General features: G+C 41.9%; 1 protein-coding gene across 1 annotated transcript; it reads right to left on the bottom strand.

The window, feature by feature from the left end:
• Positions 1-4,318: 4,318 nt before the first annotated feature.
• On the bottom strand, positions 4,319-19,315 carry LOC138949945 (uncharacterized). Its single transcript, XM_070321729.1, has 4 exons — positions 19,159-19,315; positions 17,268-17,365; positions 16,221-16,352; positions 4,319-4,501 (listed from the first exon to the last, which is right to left on the bottom strand). Exons 1-4 carry the CDS (start codon positions 19,169-19,171, stop codon positions 4,319-4,321), a joined length of 426 nt encoding a protein of 141 aa, XP_070177830.1. The 5' UTR covers positions 19,172-19,315.
• Positions 19,316-19,342: the final 27 nt, after the last annotated feature.

Genomic DNA, 19,342 nt, shown 5'->3' with positions numbered 1-19,342 from the left:
CAATTTAAAAACACTTTCATCTTATTCCTTGTCGGTTCCTGATTCGTGAAAGCGAAATTACATTTAGTCAATCTGTCGAACCCACAGAATAAAACTGCACGCACTGCAGTGTTTTCAGTCACGAGTATAAAACAGCTTCGTCAATCCACGCGGCAAGGAAGTCGCTCAATTTTTGCGTGCAACACGAAGTAAACGGACATGCAAGAATAGCGACGGGTTCAAGTTTAGGTCGCTCCAGGAGAAAAATTCCCGCGGATGTTGGCCTTTAACCCTCGATCGAGTATTCAGCGAGAACAATTTCATGTTACAAGCCATTGTTAGTGTCTATTAGACAGTTGAACCGCCTTGGGCTGGAACATACCAACGCTGGCTCTATACTGTGTTACACTACTACCACTCATTCAGGTTACAGATCTCTGTAAAACTTCAAAAAGAAAACGTTAGCGAAATAAGTACCCTCATTGCACTTAGTGAAGTGACAAAACCGTGTTAGGTTTGGTAGGAAGCAACGGCGGGTTACGATAACCACAACATTTATTTTCCAGCCTCATTAGTCTCATTACATTTAGTCAAGTTTTGACTAAATGTTTTAACATAGAGGGGGAATCGAGACGAGGGTCGTGGTGTATGTGTGTGTGTGTGTGTGTGTGTGTGTGTGTGTGTGTGTGTGTGTGTGTGTGTGTGTGTGTGTGTGTGTGTGTGTGTGTGTGTGTGTGTGTGTGTGTGTGCGTGTGTGTGTGTGTAGAGCGATTCAGAGTAAACTACTGGACCGATCTTTATGACATTTTACATGAGAGTTCCTGGGTATGATATCCCCGGATGTTTTTTTCGTTTTTTCGATAAATGTCTTTGATGACGTCACATCCGGCTTTTTGTAAAAGTTGAGGCGGCACTGTCACACCCTCATTTTTCAATAAAATTGATTGAAATTTTGGCTTGGCCAAGCAATCTTCGACGAAGGCCTGACTTTGGTATTGCATTTCAGCTTGGAGGCTTAAAAATTAATTAATGACTTTGGTCATTATAAATCTGAAAATTGTAATTAAAATTTTTTTTTATATAAAACGATCCAGAATTACGTGTATCGTATTCTTCATCATTTTCTGATCCAAAAACATATAAATATGTTATATTCGGAATAAAAACAAGCTCTGAAAATTAAAAATATAAAAATTATGATTAAAATAAATTTTCCGAAATCGATTTAAAAAGAATAGAGATATAGAAAAGCGTGCTATCCTCCTCAGCGCAACCGCTACAGCGCTTTTCTGGATTGTTAATTTCACTGCCTTTGCCACGAGCGGTGGACAGACGATGCTACGAGTGTACGGTCTTGCGGAAAAAATGCAGTGCGTTCAGTTTCATTCTGTGAGTTCGACTGAGCTTGACTAAATGTTGTATTTTCGCCTTACGCGACTTGTTTTTAATGTGTGGCCGACAGAGCAGGGTGCTCTCCCATTAACTCTGACTTTATTTTTCGCAGGGTGCCCTCCCTTTGACTGTGACAAGCACTGTCCGCTGGGCTTCAAACGTGACCAACATTGCGTGCCAGCTCTGTGAATGTGAGTTCTCTGCTTTAGAAGTCGGTCAGTATATTTCTGATATTGAAGACCTAAAATATTTGTTGGGGAAAATAGGGTCATAAAATGAAAGAGGGGTCTTTAAACTAACGAAAGAGGTTTTTTTTTTTAAATAGGGGTACATTTTGTTCAGTCATCATGAACAGAAAATCTAATAAGTCGCGTAAGGCGAAAATACAACATTTAGTCAAGCTCAGTCGAACTCACAGAATGAAACTGAACGCATTGCGCACACACACTTACTTACACACTGTTCGTTTTATACACTCGGAAACACACCATGCAAGCACACACACACAATCAATCAATATGAAGCTTATATCGCGCGTATTCCGTGGGTACAGTTCTAAGCGCAGGGATTTATTTATTTTATTTTTATGTTTATGCAATTTATATCGCGCACATATCTCAACACACGAATTCAAGGCGCAGGGATTTATTTATGCCGTGTGAGGTGGAATTATTTACACAATACATCACGCATTCACATCGGCCAGCAGATCGCAGCCATTTCGGCGCATATCCTACTTTTCACGGCCTATTATTCCAAGTCACACGGGTATTTTGGTGGACATTTTTATCTATGCCTATACAATTTTGCCAGGAAAGACCCTTTTGTCAATCATGGGATCTTTAACGTGCACACCCCAATGTAGTGTACACGAAGGGACCTCGGTTTTTCGTCTCATCCGAAACACACACACACACACACACACACACACACACACACACACACACACACACACACACACACACACACACACACACACACACACACACACACACGGACGCGCGCGCGCGGCGCGCGCCACACACGCGCGCACGCACGCCACACACTGTTTATTTATGCAAACAGAAACACACCTTAATTGTCCGATGGCGGAATCTGGTTAAAGCGATCATGTTCGCTTTGAACTTTTGCATTTGTTTCCTGCAGCTCGGTTTGAATTAGACAGATCTCGTGTTTTATCTGCCTGATAGTGTCAGTTAAACGGGCCTCTTTTTCCCGAGACTCGTCAACATTTTGACGTAGCTGATCCTTCAGCTCTCGGTTCTCTTGTTCAAGCTGACTTATCGCGGCAACCAAACGATCCTCGGTTCCCTTAAGCTTGTTTTGAGTTTCACGAAGCTGTTTCTCTAGCTCTTGGATCCTTGTAGTGTCTTCCTCTTCTTGGCGATTGGTGTTCTCAAGTCCCTTCGTCGTATGAGAACCCACTGGTAATTCAAACGCGTTCATGTTATACAATCTGCAACGTAAAGATGATTTCCAAACTAATGTTTTTGGCAAGAAATCGCGCAAATAGACACATTCAGGAAATAGCATTGTCAGTTTTGTATGGGTTGTGGAAAAGTTGTTTTACCTTGTGTTTCCTTGCTTTTCAATACTAATACTCAGGCAAGCTACACGTGACATTGAAGGCCAATCATTAGCGAGCGGGTTGTTTCCATATGTGATCCCTCGATCAGTGTACGGAGGGACGCGACCACATCGGCAATGCCGATTGACAGCTCCGATTAGTGTTCTTTCGAACGAAAAAGGGTTTATAATGAGTAGACAGTGCAAAAGCACAGATTGGAGCTAATCATCACTGGGATGTCAGTTGGTCGCATTATTTCACTGGCACAGACCGCTGCCGAGTCAATCGATTCGTTAGTGATTGGCCTACAATATGGCACGTGCAGCTTGCCTCAGAGTATCTATGGAAAAGCAAGAAAAACAAGTGAAACCAACTCTTCCACAATCCATAACAATTTGACAGAGTTATTTTAAAAAAAAAGACAAAAAAAGACAGAGTTATTTATTAATAATAATAATAATAATAATAATAATAATAATAATAATAATAATAATAATAATAATAATAATGATAATAATAATAATACGATAATTTATAACGCGCACATATCTCACCACAAGGCGACCCAAGACGCACATTTATTCCCGAACATCGTCTGTTACGACGGCATTAAAAAAAGAAGTTATACAAACAAAGTAATTGAAAACAATTTTCCTGTACGTTCATTGCCGAATCCATTCACAGATTCAAATGTATAAAATGCTATTACAAAAAATAAAACAAAAACCCCACAAAAAACAACAACAGACGAACAGACTAAACCCTATGCACAACCCGTGTATACGGGTGCGCAACTAGACAAATAGGCCAAACTATGGGATATCCCACACACACACGCACACACACACACACACACACACACACACACACACACACACACACACACACACACACACACACACAAACACACTATTTTTTGTTTCGCCGGCAACAAAATATTCTACAAAAATCTACAAAAAGTACCTGCCAGCAGTGTCTTCATTTCTCATACTTGTGTCGACTTTGGCCTGAAAGTAAACACGCTAAAAATTACTAAAAAGAAAATGTAATACAAGAGTGCGTGTACCTTACCACTTACACAATAAGTTCTGTGATTGTAATTGATCGGTCATACCCCATCTAATTACCCAATCCTCATTCATATGATTCTTGGCATGTCATCATATTCAAACATTTTATCTGTATCATAGAATCTGTCAGTTAGATTGCTCTCATTTTTTCAACACTTGTTTCAACACACTCTAAAAATGTCACAGGCACAATATTAGCCAAATATAGGCAAAGTCGATTTTCGGCATTAGTCGGTGTCCATCGAAGACGAAGATGTGAATTATTAAATGTCATGAACGCACTCTTACGACAAAACAAGTTTCACTGATGTCAAGCAAAGATAATAAGGTTGCTAGGACTGCTTACCTCAAGTAAAAATTGCTTGACACTGTCCTTTTTACCGCTTTCTCTGTTAACTTTGTAGACAGCAACAAAAACTCGCAAAGGATCAGATCCATTCTCATTTTTCAATTCCCAGTGGATGAAACCGTTGTTGTTTTCAAGTCTGAAGCTCTGAAAATGAAGAAACACGTGTTCTCTCCTGATAAACACAGATACAAAAACTCCATCTCTCTCTCTCTCTCTCTCTCTCTCTCTCTCTCTCTCTCTCTCTCTCTCTCTCTCTCTCTCTCTCTCTCTCTCTCTCTCTCTCTCTCTCTCTCTCCCTCCCTCCTTCCCTCGGTAAAATGTGACTGTGAAAGCAGTGCGAGTGTGAGTGACACAGTGGGTCAGGGGTCATATAGGAATCCTATTCTGATAGCAAACCTAGAAATGCGTGTTGTGAATGAAAAAGATTAAGTCGAGCACGCCACAAATGTTATTAGCTGTGCATGTGAAGTCACTCGAAGTGTGAATAAGCCCTTTTCTTTTTTACAGTGGAATGTAAACGGCTTGTACTCCAAATTAACTGACACAGAATTTGTAAATTATGTAGGGAGTTTTGATTTTGTTTGCCTTGTAGAAACGTTTATGGATGAATTCACGTCAACTGTTTTTGATGGTTATTCACTTTTTGTTAAACCTGCAGTGAAGTTTACCAAGCAGGGCCGAAGGTCAGGCGGTGTATTGTGCCTAATAAGAAATGAGTTTGCTCCCTTTGTGCGTAAACTTGATGTTGACTGTTCTAACTTCATTGTTTTTGTCCTTGATAAAAGCCTCTTTGGAATTTCTAAGGATATTTTGTATGTGTGTGCTTATGTTCCGCCCGAGGGCTTGCCGTATTACTCGTTGTTTTTTATCTGAATAATGGTGTTTCTCTACTAGAAGAATGTTTGACTGAGTGTTTGTTGACAGAAGGTGATGTTTATGTTGTGTTGTCGGGTGACCTGAATAGCAGAACAGCCAATATGTCCCAGCCTGTATAACAAGATCATGATGTTTTTGATTTATTGCACAAAAGTCAGTCAGTTTGCGGGAATCGAAAATCACAAGATCAGACATTGAATAGTTATGGTAAATATTTCTTAAATATGTGCACTGCACTTGGACTGTGTATTCTTAATTTAATTTAAAACCCCTTCACTGCCCACCCCGTACTAGGTACGTGGTCATTTTCGGTTTGCCGTACGCCCATAACCGTACCTAGTACGGGGGATTTGCGTCAGCAACATTTCAGGACATTTCTCAAAATTAAATGGGAGGTAACCACTGTCCAAGTTCTTGTATGGGGTTCTAAACACAGTTCTTTCCCATTGACCGTTCGGATAAGTTAGTACCACGTGTTGAAAACTTTGTTAAAAGTGTAGAACCATAGATAGAATTCACAATGGCGGCCGAAAGTCGGACCTCAACTCGTAGACCTATTTTCAAGCAATACAGTGTTCTGGAAGCTCTACAAGAAGTGATTTATGGATTACCACACAGAAGAATACATTTATGGGCTGTAATGTGAGTACCTGATGTTTGACACCAGTTTTAGCAGTGTTTTGTGTGGTTTTACGTGCTGCAATGTGTGTGTGTAAGTCCGGAAACTGTCGTTTTTGACGAAAATGGTCATTATATCAATTTTTACTTTAACAACCACAAACAAAGTCCAATGATCATGTCAACACATAATAGCCAAGGGTATAAGCAAAACACATGCCAAAGATCTAAGAGATATCTCAATAAATGATCGAGCAGTGAACAGATTAGTGAACCTACCGAAGAAAGCGAAATTTTGCCCTGGCACACAGCAATACCAAAATGCTGTTATGCTGTGGCAGTGAGGTGTGTGTAATGGGGATAAGCAGGGCTGTTTTACCTACATGTCAGAGAGGGGGAGTAGTGTTAATGATTATTTTTTGCTGTCTTATGATTTATTTGCAATTACTCTGTCTTCGAGCGAACTGTTGGTGGCTGGCCGGATTGAGTCAGATCATATGCCAGTTGAATTTCATGTTACGTTCCCATGTGATAATGTTTATCATGATATGCGTGAGAATGCAGACTGCTTTATTGAGAAGTATGTTTGGGATATCAAGAAGGCAGAAACGTATGTGAATTTGATGTGTGCAGATGATATGTGTGCAAGGTTAGAGTCTGCTCAAAATATGATTGAATCTGATATGAATGGAGCTTTGGAATTATTTAACACTTGTGTTAAGGAAAGTGCTGACTGCATGAAGAAAAGAATTTATTTGAAGTCAAATAATCAATCGGATGATTGGTTCGATTAAGAGTGTAGAATAACCCGAAAAAATGTGTGGAGGTTGTTAAGCAGATCCACGGTAATCAGCCTGAAGACATTCACGCTCGCAATGTTTATTGTTTAGCCAGACGGGAATATAAAAACATGTTAGAAAGAAAGAAAAGATTGTATAATGATTTGACATTACAAAAACTTATTGAATCTGTTAATGATCAACAAGAATTTTGGAATATAATGCATAAATTATCCTCAAAACAAAAACAAATAAAGAACAACATACCAGTTGATACCTGGTTTCAGCATTTCAAAGTATTATTGGAAAAAGATGTAATTGAGGCTGAAGAAATTGAATATGAAGACGATGAAGGTATTTTGAATCGTCCTATTTCAAAAGAAGAAGTGTTGATTGCAATGAGAAAGTTAAAACCTCAAAAGTCTGCTGGGCCTGATGGAATAATAGGAGAACTTTTGAAAAATGCTTTTTCTTTAGGGATTGACTTTTTGGTACACTTGTTTAATTTTTTGTTTTCCAAGGGTGTATTTCCAGAAAGTTGGACAGAGTCCATTGTTATCCCTTTGTTTAAGAAAGGCGATGTGAATGATCCAAATAGTTATCGTAGAATTTCGCTGTGTAATGTTAGTAGCAAGGTCTATAGTACTGTGATTAATAACAGGTTGCAAGAATGGATTGAATGTAATAACAGTACGGGTGAATATCAAGCTGGTTTTTAAAAAGAATTATTCCACTATTGATCATATGTTTACACTGTTGGCCTTTGTACAGAAACAATTTTCTTTGAATCGTAAGCTGTATGTTGCCTTTATAGATTTTGAGAAGGCGTTTGATTCCATCAACAGAGCTTTGCTCGGGCCAATTCTGTTAAAAAATGGTATAAAAGGGAAACTCTTTAGGTGTGTGAAGAGTATGTATGGTAATGTAAAAATAAAAGTGAGATGTGGAGCAAAGTTTACGGATTATATTAATTGTACATTTGGTGTTAAACAGGGCGATGTATGTAACCCAGTTTTATTTTCTCTCTTTATTAATGAGTTAGCACTTGAGATAATTGAGAATAGAAGACATGGTGCCACATTTACTGATGATTATTTGGAATTGTTTATTCTTTTGCTTGCTGATGATTTATTGTTGTTATCAGAGACTGTTGTGGGTATACACTCAGTTAAATAATTTACGCAGGGCAATGTCCTCTCTTCATCTAAAGGTAAACATGAGTAAAAGTAACATTATTGTGTTTAGGAAAGGTGGATATCTGAGTGCAAGGAAAAGATGGACATATGGGGTTGATATTTTACCTGTTGTAAACGTGTATAAGTATTTAGGAATATTGTTTTCAACTCGACTCAGTTTCACTGCTGCCTGTAGCGATCTCTCAAGCCGGGCCAAACATGCTCTGATGTGTATTATACAAAGATTATCTGTGCTTAATAATAATAGTTTGAATGTTTTTTTGAAGTTGTTTGATTCCAAGTACAACCAATAGTACAGTATGGTGCTGAGATATGGGGACTGGATAAAGCTGCTCTGCAGTGTGAAAAAGTCCATTTATTTGCTTTGAAGAAGTTCTCAGGAGTTTGTATGCGAACACCTAATGACCTGGTATATGGCGAGACAAACAGATATCCGATATATTTGAATTCTATTTTAAGATGCGTCAGCTACTGGATGAAATTGTTAAAGATGGAGGCGCACAGACTTCCTCGTAAATCATATGATATGTTGTATAAAATGGATGAGAGTGGTAAAAAGAACTGGGTCTCAAGTGTCCGTTGTAAATTGTATGAGTACGGTTTTGGTTTTGTGTGGTTGAATCAGGGCGTTGTTAATGAAAAAGAGTTTTTGCGTGTTTTTAGGGAAAGGTTGGTCGATTGCAGATGGCAAGAGTGGGATTATCATATACAAAATAGTGATAGATTTGCTGTTCATCGGACATTTTGTACTGCACATGACATGAAACCCTACCTTTTGTTGAATGTGGATAGACATCTACAGTTTATTATGACTAGGTTTCGATTCGGTATTTCAGAAATAAATGTGCATGCTAACCGATATAAACAGCATAATGCCGATCAGTTGATGTGTCCCCTTTGTAAAGTAAAGCAAGAAGATGAAGTCCATTTTGTTTTGTGTTGTCCATACTTAAACAGATTAAGAGAAAAACTTATCCCATTTAAATATTATAAAAACCCAAGCACTTTTAGACTCAGCTTGCCGTCCTGGCTTCACCTCAAGAAACTGTTGTTAGAAATGTATCCCTGTATTTGTATAAAGCCTTTGAATTAAGAGATGTTGTAACCTCTTAGTTAAATACCGTGTAATGTATGTTTTAATCTGTAGTGTTGTGCGATTATTATGTTGTACCTTTTTTGCACCTGATAAGTTAAATTATTTGCAACGTTAACCGTTTGTTCACACTCCTTCATAAGGGGCTATGGCCTATTGAATAAATTATCTGCGTCTGCGCCTGCGTCTGCGTCTCTCTCTCTCTCTATCTCTCTCTCTCTCTCTCTCTCTCTCTCTCTCTCTCTCTCTCTCTCTCTCTCTCTCTCTCTCTCTCTCACTCTCTCTTTGCCAAATGTTTCAGAACTCGGTGATTCCTGAAGTTTGGCACGTGTCAACTATTTTCATGCACTTGACTTCGCATTTCAGTGGAATCAATTACGTGTAACATAAAACAAACAAAACATGAAATAGCGTGTGACTGCCAATCACACACGAATTCAATGAGGGGGATTGCTCTTTGGGCCCCCGTCTGATTGGGGTCCCGTCTGATTGGGCTCCCGTCTGATTGGGCCCCCATCTCATTGGGCCCCTACACTTTTCTGTAGTAATAAGAAAACGTGTCATTGGGCCACCGTTTCTTTGGGCCCCCAGCATAATAAAACAAGCCTGAACGGTATATTCTGTATTTCAGCAATGCAAATCAAAGGTAGAACCCCTCCACGTTCATTTAAAGTGACAGGATGCTAGTTTGATCTGGTTAGACAGTTTCAAGAAAGCAGTCTGGGCGCCGGTAGCCTACTCGTGCGCGATCGGGGCTCTAGCCTGTGCCGCTCTAAGAATATATTTACTTGGGACTTTGGCACGTGTTCTTTTTTCACATGTACAGTGGAAGTGTTTTCAGTTGTGTATGATTCTGCCAGGTTCACAAACGTTTCTTAGCTTGAGAAACGTTTCTACATGGTAACTGAAAGACAAACAGCCATCTACACACATTTACGCAATCCAGTAATGGGATGTAGACGCAGCTCATTACTTTAGATTATTTCAATTCGTCAGCTTTCGACGGACTAGTAATACTCACAAGAAGGGTGGCAATGCCTAAATCCCCCTTTGACCTTTAAATTACATTGACCCTGAAAGGTCATAATATCTAGACTTGGGGACCCAACGAGACGGGGGCCCAATGAGACAGGGACTCAAAGACATCGTCCGAATCGAAGAGATATGCAAAAGTAGAAGTTTTTTTGGCTCACGAAGTGTAGCATATGCGATCGTAACTTTGTCTGTCTGTGCGTTTGTGCGTGCGTGTGTGTGTGCGTGTGTGTGTGCGTGTGTGTGTATGTCTGTGGTAGAAACTTTAACATTTCCGAGTCTATGTGTGAGTGGTTATCCAAGACTATGGATAAAGCTCGCATAAGATTACGTCACGGTCAAAAGTGTTTGACGTCAATTAATGCATCATGACGGCATGCCTCCCTGTAGTCTTTCTCTCTCGCGTGGTGTGTGTGGTCTCGGTCATTGTTATTTTGAGCGGGCCGAGACTATTTGGCAGTCGTGTCCCTGTAAGTAGGTGTAGTGTCCTAGGCTTTTGCGCATCTTTGCGCAGGATCTAGATGTACATCCGGGAACTTTACATGCGATGTCTGCACGAGGTCAAACGACTTCACACCACAACTCTGTGCCTTTCTATTTTGATATTACACTGTTGAACTGGATCAGCCTCATGTTCACGAGTGCTTGTGCTGCTGTATGAACTCTCTCGCACTCAACACCAACAACATTACACTGGCGACGAGTCATTCCGGCGAGAAAAACAGTGAAAATAGATCGACACACAGGTAAGTGACGTCACGCTGTCATTGTGGTACGCCGAACATTCAGTTACAACGACGAAGCGGCAGTAAATCTAGACTTAAATATTGCTGCACCTGTCGACATGGCTACTGCTCTTCCAACTTTCGACAAGTTTGTTGTCTTTTCATCCTCCACTGAACACACAGTAGGCCAAAGATGGAAGAAATGGCTGAAACGATTCGAAGTGTTGCTCACAGCAATGAACATTACTGATGGTGCCAGAAAGCGAGCTCTACTGCTCCACTATGCTGGGGAGGAAGTCTTTGACATTTTTTAATCATTTCGGCTGCACAGAAGGGAGAAGATGAGGGCAATGCTGATGATTCATACGCCAAAGTCAAGACATCTCTATCAACCTACTTTGAACCAAAGAAGAATGTTGAGTTTGAGGTTTTCAAATTTCGTCAGATGAAACAAGAACCTGGTGAAACTGTCGACAACTTTTGCACAAGACTCAGACTTCTTGCTGCAACTTGTGACTTCACCAACACAGATCGTGAACTCAAGAGTCAAATCTTGCAAGGCTGCACCTCAACACGCCTGCGCCGCCGAGGTCTGCGAGATGAAATGGAGTTAGAGAATCTTCTCAAGACAGCAAGATCACTTGAAATTTCTGACGTACAAGCAACAGAAATGGAAGCTGACGAGGCTGTGAATGCAGTCTACAGAAACAAGCACCCCCAGCAAGGCGGACGAAGAAGCAACACTCAGAGTCAGCAGCAGCCGCTTCAAGAAAACCGTGGTCAGACATCATGGTCACACCAACACGGAGGCACAACCAGCTCTCGTCCTTGCGCTTGGTGTGGAGGTCATTGTCGCTCAAGAACGAGCTGCCCCGCTCGCGACAAACAATGCAGATCTTGTTCGAAGATGGGACATTTTGCCAAGGTCTGTCGCTCGAAACCTCAAGGTCGTTCCAACGCATCGCACGACGCTCGCATGATCAACACACGGGCAGATTCACCCAGTCAACATTCGTCAGACTCAGAACGCTCAGAGTCAGAGTATGCCTATGGGGTCTCATCTGTCACTAGCAAGACGCCCAAAGTCAACCTTCAAATGTACGGGGAGTCCGTTCCCTTCTTCATCGACACGGGGGCATCAGTGAACATCCTCGATGACGACGTGTTCCGGAAAATCAATGCCCCAGCGCTGAAAATAAAGCCAACCTCCACCAACATCTTTGCCTACGGCTCCAGCCAGCCGCTCAAGGTCAGAGGAACCTTCGAGACGACAGTGTCGTACAAGAAGACCAGGGTCACCACGACCTTCTTTGTTGTTCAGTCAACACCACACGCCAGATGTGGAAATCTTCTCAGCGCAAAGACAGCACAAGAACTTGAACTCCTACACTACAAGTTTGCCATATCAACATCAGCACCACCCCAAACGGTCGCTGATCATCTTGTCCAAAAAACTCCTCAACTCTTTGAAGGGATGGGGAAGCTGAAAGATGTCAAGGTCAAATTCTACGTAGATGAGTCAGTTCAGCCCACAGCGCAACCTCATCGTCGAATCCCTTTTCACCTGAGGAAGAAAGTTGAAGCTGAACTCAAACGACTCGAGCAGCTTGATGTCATTGAAAAGGTAGACGGCCCAACGCCCTGGGTGTCTCCGATCGTCGTCGCACCGAAGCCGAAGAAGCCAGAAGAGATTCGCATCTGCGTCGACATGCGCCTTCCGAATCAAGCCATCAAGAGAACACGTCACATCATGCCTACGATTGACGACATCTTGTCAAAGCTCGACCAAGCCACTGTCTTCTCCAAGCTTGACCTTAACTCTGGCTATCATCAGTTGGAGTTGGATGAAGAATCGCGCAACATAACAACGTTCCCAACACATGTAGGGCTTCGCCGCTACAAACGCCTGAACTTTGGTGTCACGTCTGCAGCTGAGATTTTCCAAAATCACATCGCTGAACTGCTGACAGACATTTCTGGCTCTCTCAACACATCAGATGACATCCTCATCTACGGCAAGAGCCAAGAAGAACATGATCAAGCGCTGAAACGGGTGTTCGACAGGCTCTTGGAGAAGAATCTCACTTTGAACAAAGGCAAGTGTGAATTCAACAAGGATCAGATTGAGTTCTACGGCTTCATGTTCGGCAAGACGGGCGTCTCCCCAGACCCCAAGAAGGTGACAGCGATTCAAAACATGAAGACTCCAACCAACGTCAAAGAAGTCCGGAGCTTCCTCGGTCTCACCAACTACGTCTCACGTTTCATCGCTGACTACGCCAACATCACAAAACCTTTGAGAGATCTGACCAAGAGCAACGTGGAATGGACATGGGGTCCAGACCAAGAAGCCGCCTTCAACCGCCTTAAGACTGAACTAACAGGAGTGAAAACGATGTCCTACTTCAACCCCAACCTTGAAACAGAGGTCCTGGTGGATGCCAGTCCTTTCGGCATCGGAGCTGTTCTTACACAACGCGACAAGCATATGTCACACATCATCTCTTACGCCAGCCGTGCGCTGACAGACGTGGAGTCCAGATATTCTCAAACGGAGCGAGAGGCCCTTGCAGTCGTCTGGGCGTGCGAACACTATCATCTCTACCTCTTCGGTCATCACTTCACAGTGTTGTCAGATCACAAGCCACTAGAGGGAATCTACAACAAGCCCACATCAAGAACCTCGAGTCGCATCGAACGATGGAATCTTCGACTGCAAGCGTACGACTTCACTCTCAAGTATCGACCTGGGAGTGACAACCCAGCTGACTATCTCAGTCGTCATCCCACTGAAAACGCCAACGCTACTACACGTCATGAGTCTAAAGTAGCAGACGAATATATCAGCTTCCTGTTGAGTCACACTGTCCCCAAGGCCATGACTCTGCAAGAAATCACTGAAGCAACGAAAACTGACCCAACGCTCAAAGCAGTAACTAGAGCTCTCAAGTCCGGACAGTGGTGCACACCGCATGACTTTGACATTGACATCACTTCGTTCAACATCTTCAAGACTGTCCGAGATGAACTTTCCTTCAGTGACGAACACAACGTCCTCCTGCGTTCGAGTAGAATTGTGATCCCTAGAAGCCTACAGTCACGAGCAATCGATATTGCCCACGAAGGCCATCAGGGTATGGTCAAAACGAAGCAGCTCGTACGAGAAAAGGTGTGGTTTCCTCACATCGATCGTCTTGTCGAGACGAAAGTCCAGTCCTGCCTTGCTTGTCTCTCGACAACCCCAGATCACCCCGCAGAACCCCTCAAGATGACCACCCTTCTAGATCGTCCCTGGTCCGAAGTCAGCATTGACTTTTGTGGACCTTTCCCCTCTGGAGAATACCTCCTTGTTGCTATTGACGCTTATTCCAGGTTTCCAGAGGTTGAAATCCTCACTTCGACCAGCGCCAAGGCTACAGTCCCAAAACTTGATGCAATATTTGCTCGCCACGGCGTCCCAGACATTGTCAAGTCCGACAATGGTCCGCCTTTCAACAGCCATGACTTTGCACAGTTTGCAGAGTACTTGGGATTTCAGCATCGCAAAGTTACACCTCTGTGGCCTCAAGCAAACGGAGGTGTTGAACGCTTCATGTCCACCATCAAGAAGACCGTCCAGGCAGCACAAGTGGAGAAGAAAGCCTGGAAGCAGGAACTGTATCGGTTTCTGCGTAACTATCGTGCAACTCCCCACAGCACGACTGGGGTGAGCCCCGCTGAAGCGCTCTTCAACAGGAAGATGAAAATCAAGCTGCCTGAAATCAGCAAGAAGACGTCCCCTACAAAGCTTGACAAGAAGATCCGACTTCAGGATGAAGTCAACAAAAAGAAGATGAAGGAATATGCTGATGTGAAGCGCAGAGCTACAGAACCTGACATTCAAGTCGGTGACCCAGTTCTCGTCCGACAGCGCCCAGAAAACAAACTCTGCCCTCACTACTCTCCAACCCCCATGAAAGTGACCTCACGCAAAGGGTCCATGGTCACTGCTGATGGAGGGGGTCGCAAGGTCACACGCAACTCCTCGTTCTTCAAGAAGGTCCCGTTGCAAATGCCTCCTCATGCAGAGCCGCCCGAAGTCAGTCCTGATGCAGAGCCGGAAGATGTAGAACCCACTGTGCCACAGTTTGATACCTGCCCACCTGAGTCACCTGAGCCACCGCCTGACTTACCCAGAAGGTCGTCCAGGGTGCGGCATCTGCCACAGTACTTGCAAGACTATGAATGACCTTTGCGGATTCAATTTTGCGAAATGACTTTTGCTTCATTTGTTAGTTTTAAAATTTAAAGTTTGCATGCGTTTCTTTTATTTTAATTTCACTTCATCCTATCTCACCTAAGTGTCGGTCAGAGATGTATTACTTGTTTTATTTTTCAGCTTTGCTTTCAACGGAGTTTTACAAATGTGTTTTTATTCAGAGGTGAGGAGGGATGTAGTGTCCTAGGCTTTTGCGCATCTTTGCGCAGGATCTAGATGTACATCCGGGAACTTTACATGCGATGTCTGCACGAGGTCCAACGACTTCACACCACAACTCTGTGCCTTTCTATTTTGATATTACACTGTTGAACTGGATCAGCCTCATGTTCACGAGTGCTTGTGCTGCTGTATGAACTCTCTCGCACTCAACACCAACAACATTACAGTAGGCTACATGCAGACACAGACAGATCTAGATCTAGTGTCTCTCTTTCTTGCACAGTGTCACCTAAGCTTACTGTGTGTGTGGGTGTGTATGTGTGACGGAGTGATTGAGTTTGTGTTACTGTTTGTCTATTTCTTACGTGAGCCTTGAAGGCTTCGCCTCTTGTTTGTTTTGGGTCCATATTCTCCTTAATTTTGACTTAAAGCAATCGAACTTGGGAATTTCTAAGGGGGATGACCGGTTTTACGCCGTAGAGCCTGGTGTACTCCGTGCATGACACGGTTTCAGGCAAATGTTGCTGTTTTACTCAGAAATCCGTGTTTCTTTTCTGGATTAAAGTTATACTTCAGTTTCACTGATGACTACATTTGCTTTGACCTTCATTAAACGTAGAAACACGGTTCGATATGGTTGCTCGATGGAAGTTAAGGGCAGGACACTGGAAGAAATAGAAGATGCAGCTTCAAAAACATTAACAAAATTATAACTTTCTTTTATAAATCTGAATCTGAACTTGACCCCATTACGACCTTTAAGTATGACTGCGGTCAGTTCGACTTGGGTTATGTCTGGAGGTCGTTAACCCTTAAAAGCGTTTGAAGTTTCAAAAGTGAACAAAACTTTCTCTATCTCACAATTGTCAGAGTCGGCCATATATATGCAACTATCAATCAGTGTCATAAACACGAATATGACACAACCTAGGTGGGTAGGGTAGGTGTGTTTCATTCATGATTGCTGTTTTCCCTGTGACTCGTCATTGATTGCATGCAGTTTAAACATCAAATACACACATAGGAATATACAAAGAATACAGTCCGCATTTTTAAACCATTTGATCAAACCTAAAGAGACACAGTACAAAGTGTGGGCATCATGGTTTTCCTCCGGCATATACCTGTTCTTGAAGACTACCGGATGCAAGCTGCGAGACCAGGTTTTCTTTCCCTTGGCCACTCAGTTCAGCTACCAGGTTGTCTGTGAGTTTTAAATCAGCGGGCAGGTCCTTTTCAACCGAGTCCAATTCATACTGTAAGATAACATATTTTGCATAATTAAGTATACTGTTTCAGGAACGACGCTTCGTGCGACAATCAGTTTTCATCTATTAATGGACACACACACACACACACACACACACACACACACACACACACACACACACACACACACACACACACACACACACACACGCCCCAAACGGTGCGTCCCTGCGTCCTACACGCACTAGTAGCCTAAAACACGTCTGAAATTCAGGGAGTCCTACCACTGACGCACTAAAACAAAAACAGAGCGGGTCCCGGGACGCATTACATATTCGTATTCATGCGTACCATCAGTACCGCTCTGCCAGATCTATACCGATGCAAGTGTAAGGAGGTAATCTTACCCATTTGACCATAATATATTGTGTAACGGGCTGAGAGTTTCAAAAAGCCGGTACTTCTTTGACATGAGCACTTCAATGGGGTACGTGTCGGCGAGGAATGTGCCTTCCAAGAGCAAGTATATCAATCTTTGTCTTTGGGCACTCTAAAGTTCCACTGATGGGGTCCTTGAACCCCAAAAAACATTAAAATTGGGGCTCGAGGGACCCTCTAGGTTTAGCGTCCGAGGGGAGCAACACACACACACACACACACACACACACACACACACACACGCATACACACACACACACACACGCACACACACACACACACACACACCAAACGCACACACACTTACACCACATACACACACACACCAAACACACACACACACTCACACACACACACAAAACACTCACACAAAGCACACACAAAGCACACACACACAGCATCTCGATTTTCAGCCTCAAGCATGTTATTTGACAAATATTCAAAGAACAAGTTGAGGTAAACTGGTAAGAACATGACGAAGATGGACATAGAAGAGGGGCCAAGAGGTGAAGAATTTCAAGTACCTTGGTCTTTTTTGGATGTCGTCCATTGGGGCCAATGGAGACGCCAATGTTAAACCCGCCACCTTGTCCGCTTAAAGTTCCCTTCACTGTCATGTAGTCTGCAAACAAAAAATGCAACGACAAAGTTATATAAATAATGTCCATGCAATCAGATATACCACAAGTAAAAATTAATAATTACGATAGATTCCAACATGGTTAAAAGCACGGTATCCTATGGAACGGTGGTATTGATGACTCAAGATTCTCAGTTATATTCTACCTAGCAGGCCACGCCCAAGATTTAATTTTAACTGCAACGTTTATGCGACATATATATATATAATGTTGGGTAAAAGAAGGGGAGGGAAACACAAACAGCGAAGTACATGTGAACACTCTAATTTTTGGATTTGTTGAATTTTGATTTTTCTTGTAATACTTACCTCTTAGAACAGTGACAAGAAAACATGTGTTAAAATATTGTTCTTGTTTTGCAACCAATCAAGGCATATATGACATCAGCAGTTACTGGGCAACCACTATTCTTTCAATTTTAAATCAAAATTATTTGACTATGCATACTACCAACTATTTGTATGATAGTCTAAATCCTGCACATAATGATTGTTTCCAATAAGAACTGACCGCTGATTCAAAACAAACAAACGGAAACTGAACTACCCTGAAATCTCGTCAGCAGTTTATTCTTATTAATGTTTGAATGTCAGACAGACTGTTGCTCTGTTGTTGTTTTTTCCTGCTAGTTGTGCTAGTGAACATGTGACACCTATCCTTTTCCGATTCAATGATTCTGCTTATCTTCACGGATTCAAGCCCCTCCCCCTTTGTTCTTTAGCGGGGATCATTGTGGAGTAAGCAACAAGGTAACACCTTTTATTTGTTAGGTATTGTAACTGTATATAGTGAACTTAACTGTGTTCAAATTTGGTTATGATCTGAGCTGAAACTTTTGTGAAATAACGTTTTTACCACTACATGAGTGATAATGTTATGTGGACGCCCTCGACAAACCTCGATAATTTTCTGAAAATGCACATTGATAAGTAACGTACTATGATAAACTGATACTCTCCATTCATTTATCTGCACAAAATAATGTATTATTTCTAGAGCTAAAAATGTCAGGTGGGATCACGTTAAGAATCACAGTGTTTTTCACAAAATCATATTTGACCTCCCACAGTAAAAATAAAAAGTGTAGTGTAAAGGAGACTCTCTTTTTTCTTTGCACAGATGTGTCCATATTGCTTGGAGGAACCTGTGCACAAAATGTGTAATGAATCTCACGAGCTATTTAAACACACTAATAACCATTTAATCTTGACAAACTAAACTATTAAAAATAAAGTTACTAATAATATTAGTTAAATTGCATTTATCCTCAACAGCTACCCAGTACAAACAATGATTTATACATTTTAAGAAAAATCGATACGACTGTTCTGTAGCACAGCTCAGTCGTGCATATCACTGGCGCTGAGTGGCATTTGCTGTCCCTGTGGTGACTGTCAAGTTGAAAACATGTTTTCTTGCGTTGAATTCGTATTATACAGAGTGATACCAAAAAATACCACCCACTAAAAAATGATAATGTCACATTGTGTAGAAGGGGAAGGGTAGGAATATTATTTCGCTAAGCATATTGCATAAAAATATTATGTTACAGAAGGTCAGTGTTGTTTATGTTGTTTTGTCAGATTGCCACACAGTAATCGAAAACATACGAATTTATGCACCACAATATTCTATCATTCTAACTTCGAATTTTATTTGTGCTGAAATGGATATTTACGAAGTTACAACAGTCACGAAAGTTTTTATTTTCCGAAATAGAAATTAAATTAAACACCTAAGTCAAATACCCTACGGATAGGTATGATGTACTTACCACTTTTCGCCATCTTCGTTGATATAGAGACAAGTAAACCTCTCTGCGCTCGTCGAGCGTTGTGGTTTGCCAACGGTGCCCCTAAGTCTTTGGGCAAGAAAAATTACGACCAACCAGAATCTCGGAAGATCGGAATAGATCTCTACTCATATCGTGATGATTGGGAATTCGCATTTTTATTCAT

The sequence above is a fragment of the Littorina saxatilis genome, linkage group LG16, assembly GCF_037325665.1.
Source record: "Littorina saxatilis isolate snail1 linkage group LG16, US_GU_Lsax_2.0, whole genome shotgun sequence".
NCBI classification, from domain to species: Eukaryota; Metazoa; Mollusca; class Gastropoda; order Littorinimorpha; family Littorinidae; genus Littorina; species Littorina saxatilis.
Note: the sequence above shows the minus strand (reverse complement) of the source record. Positions and strands in the feature narration are given on the sequence as shown.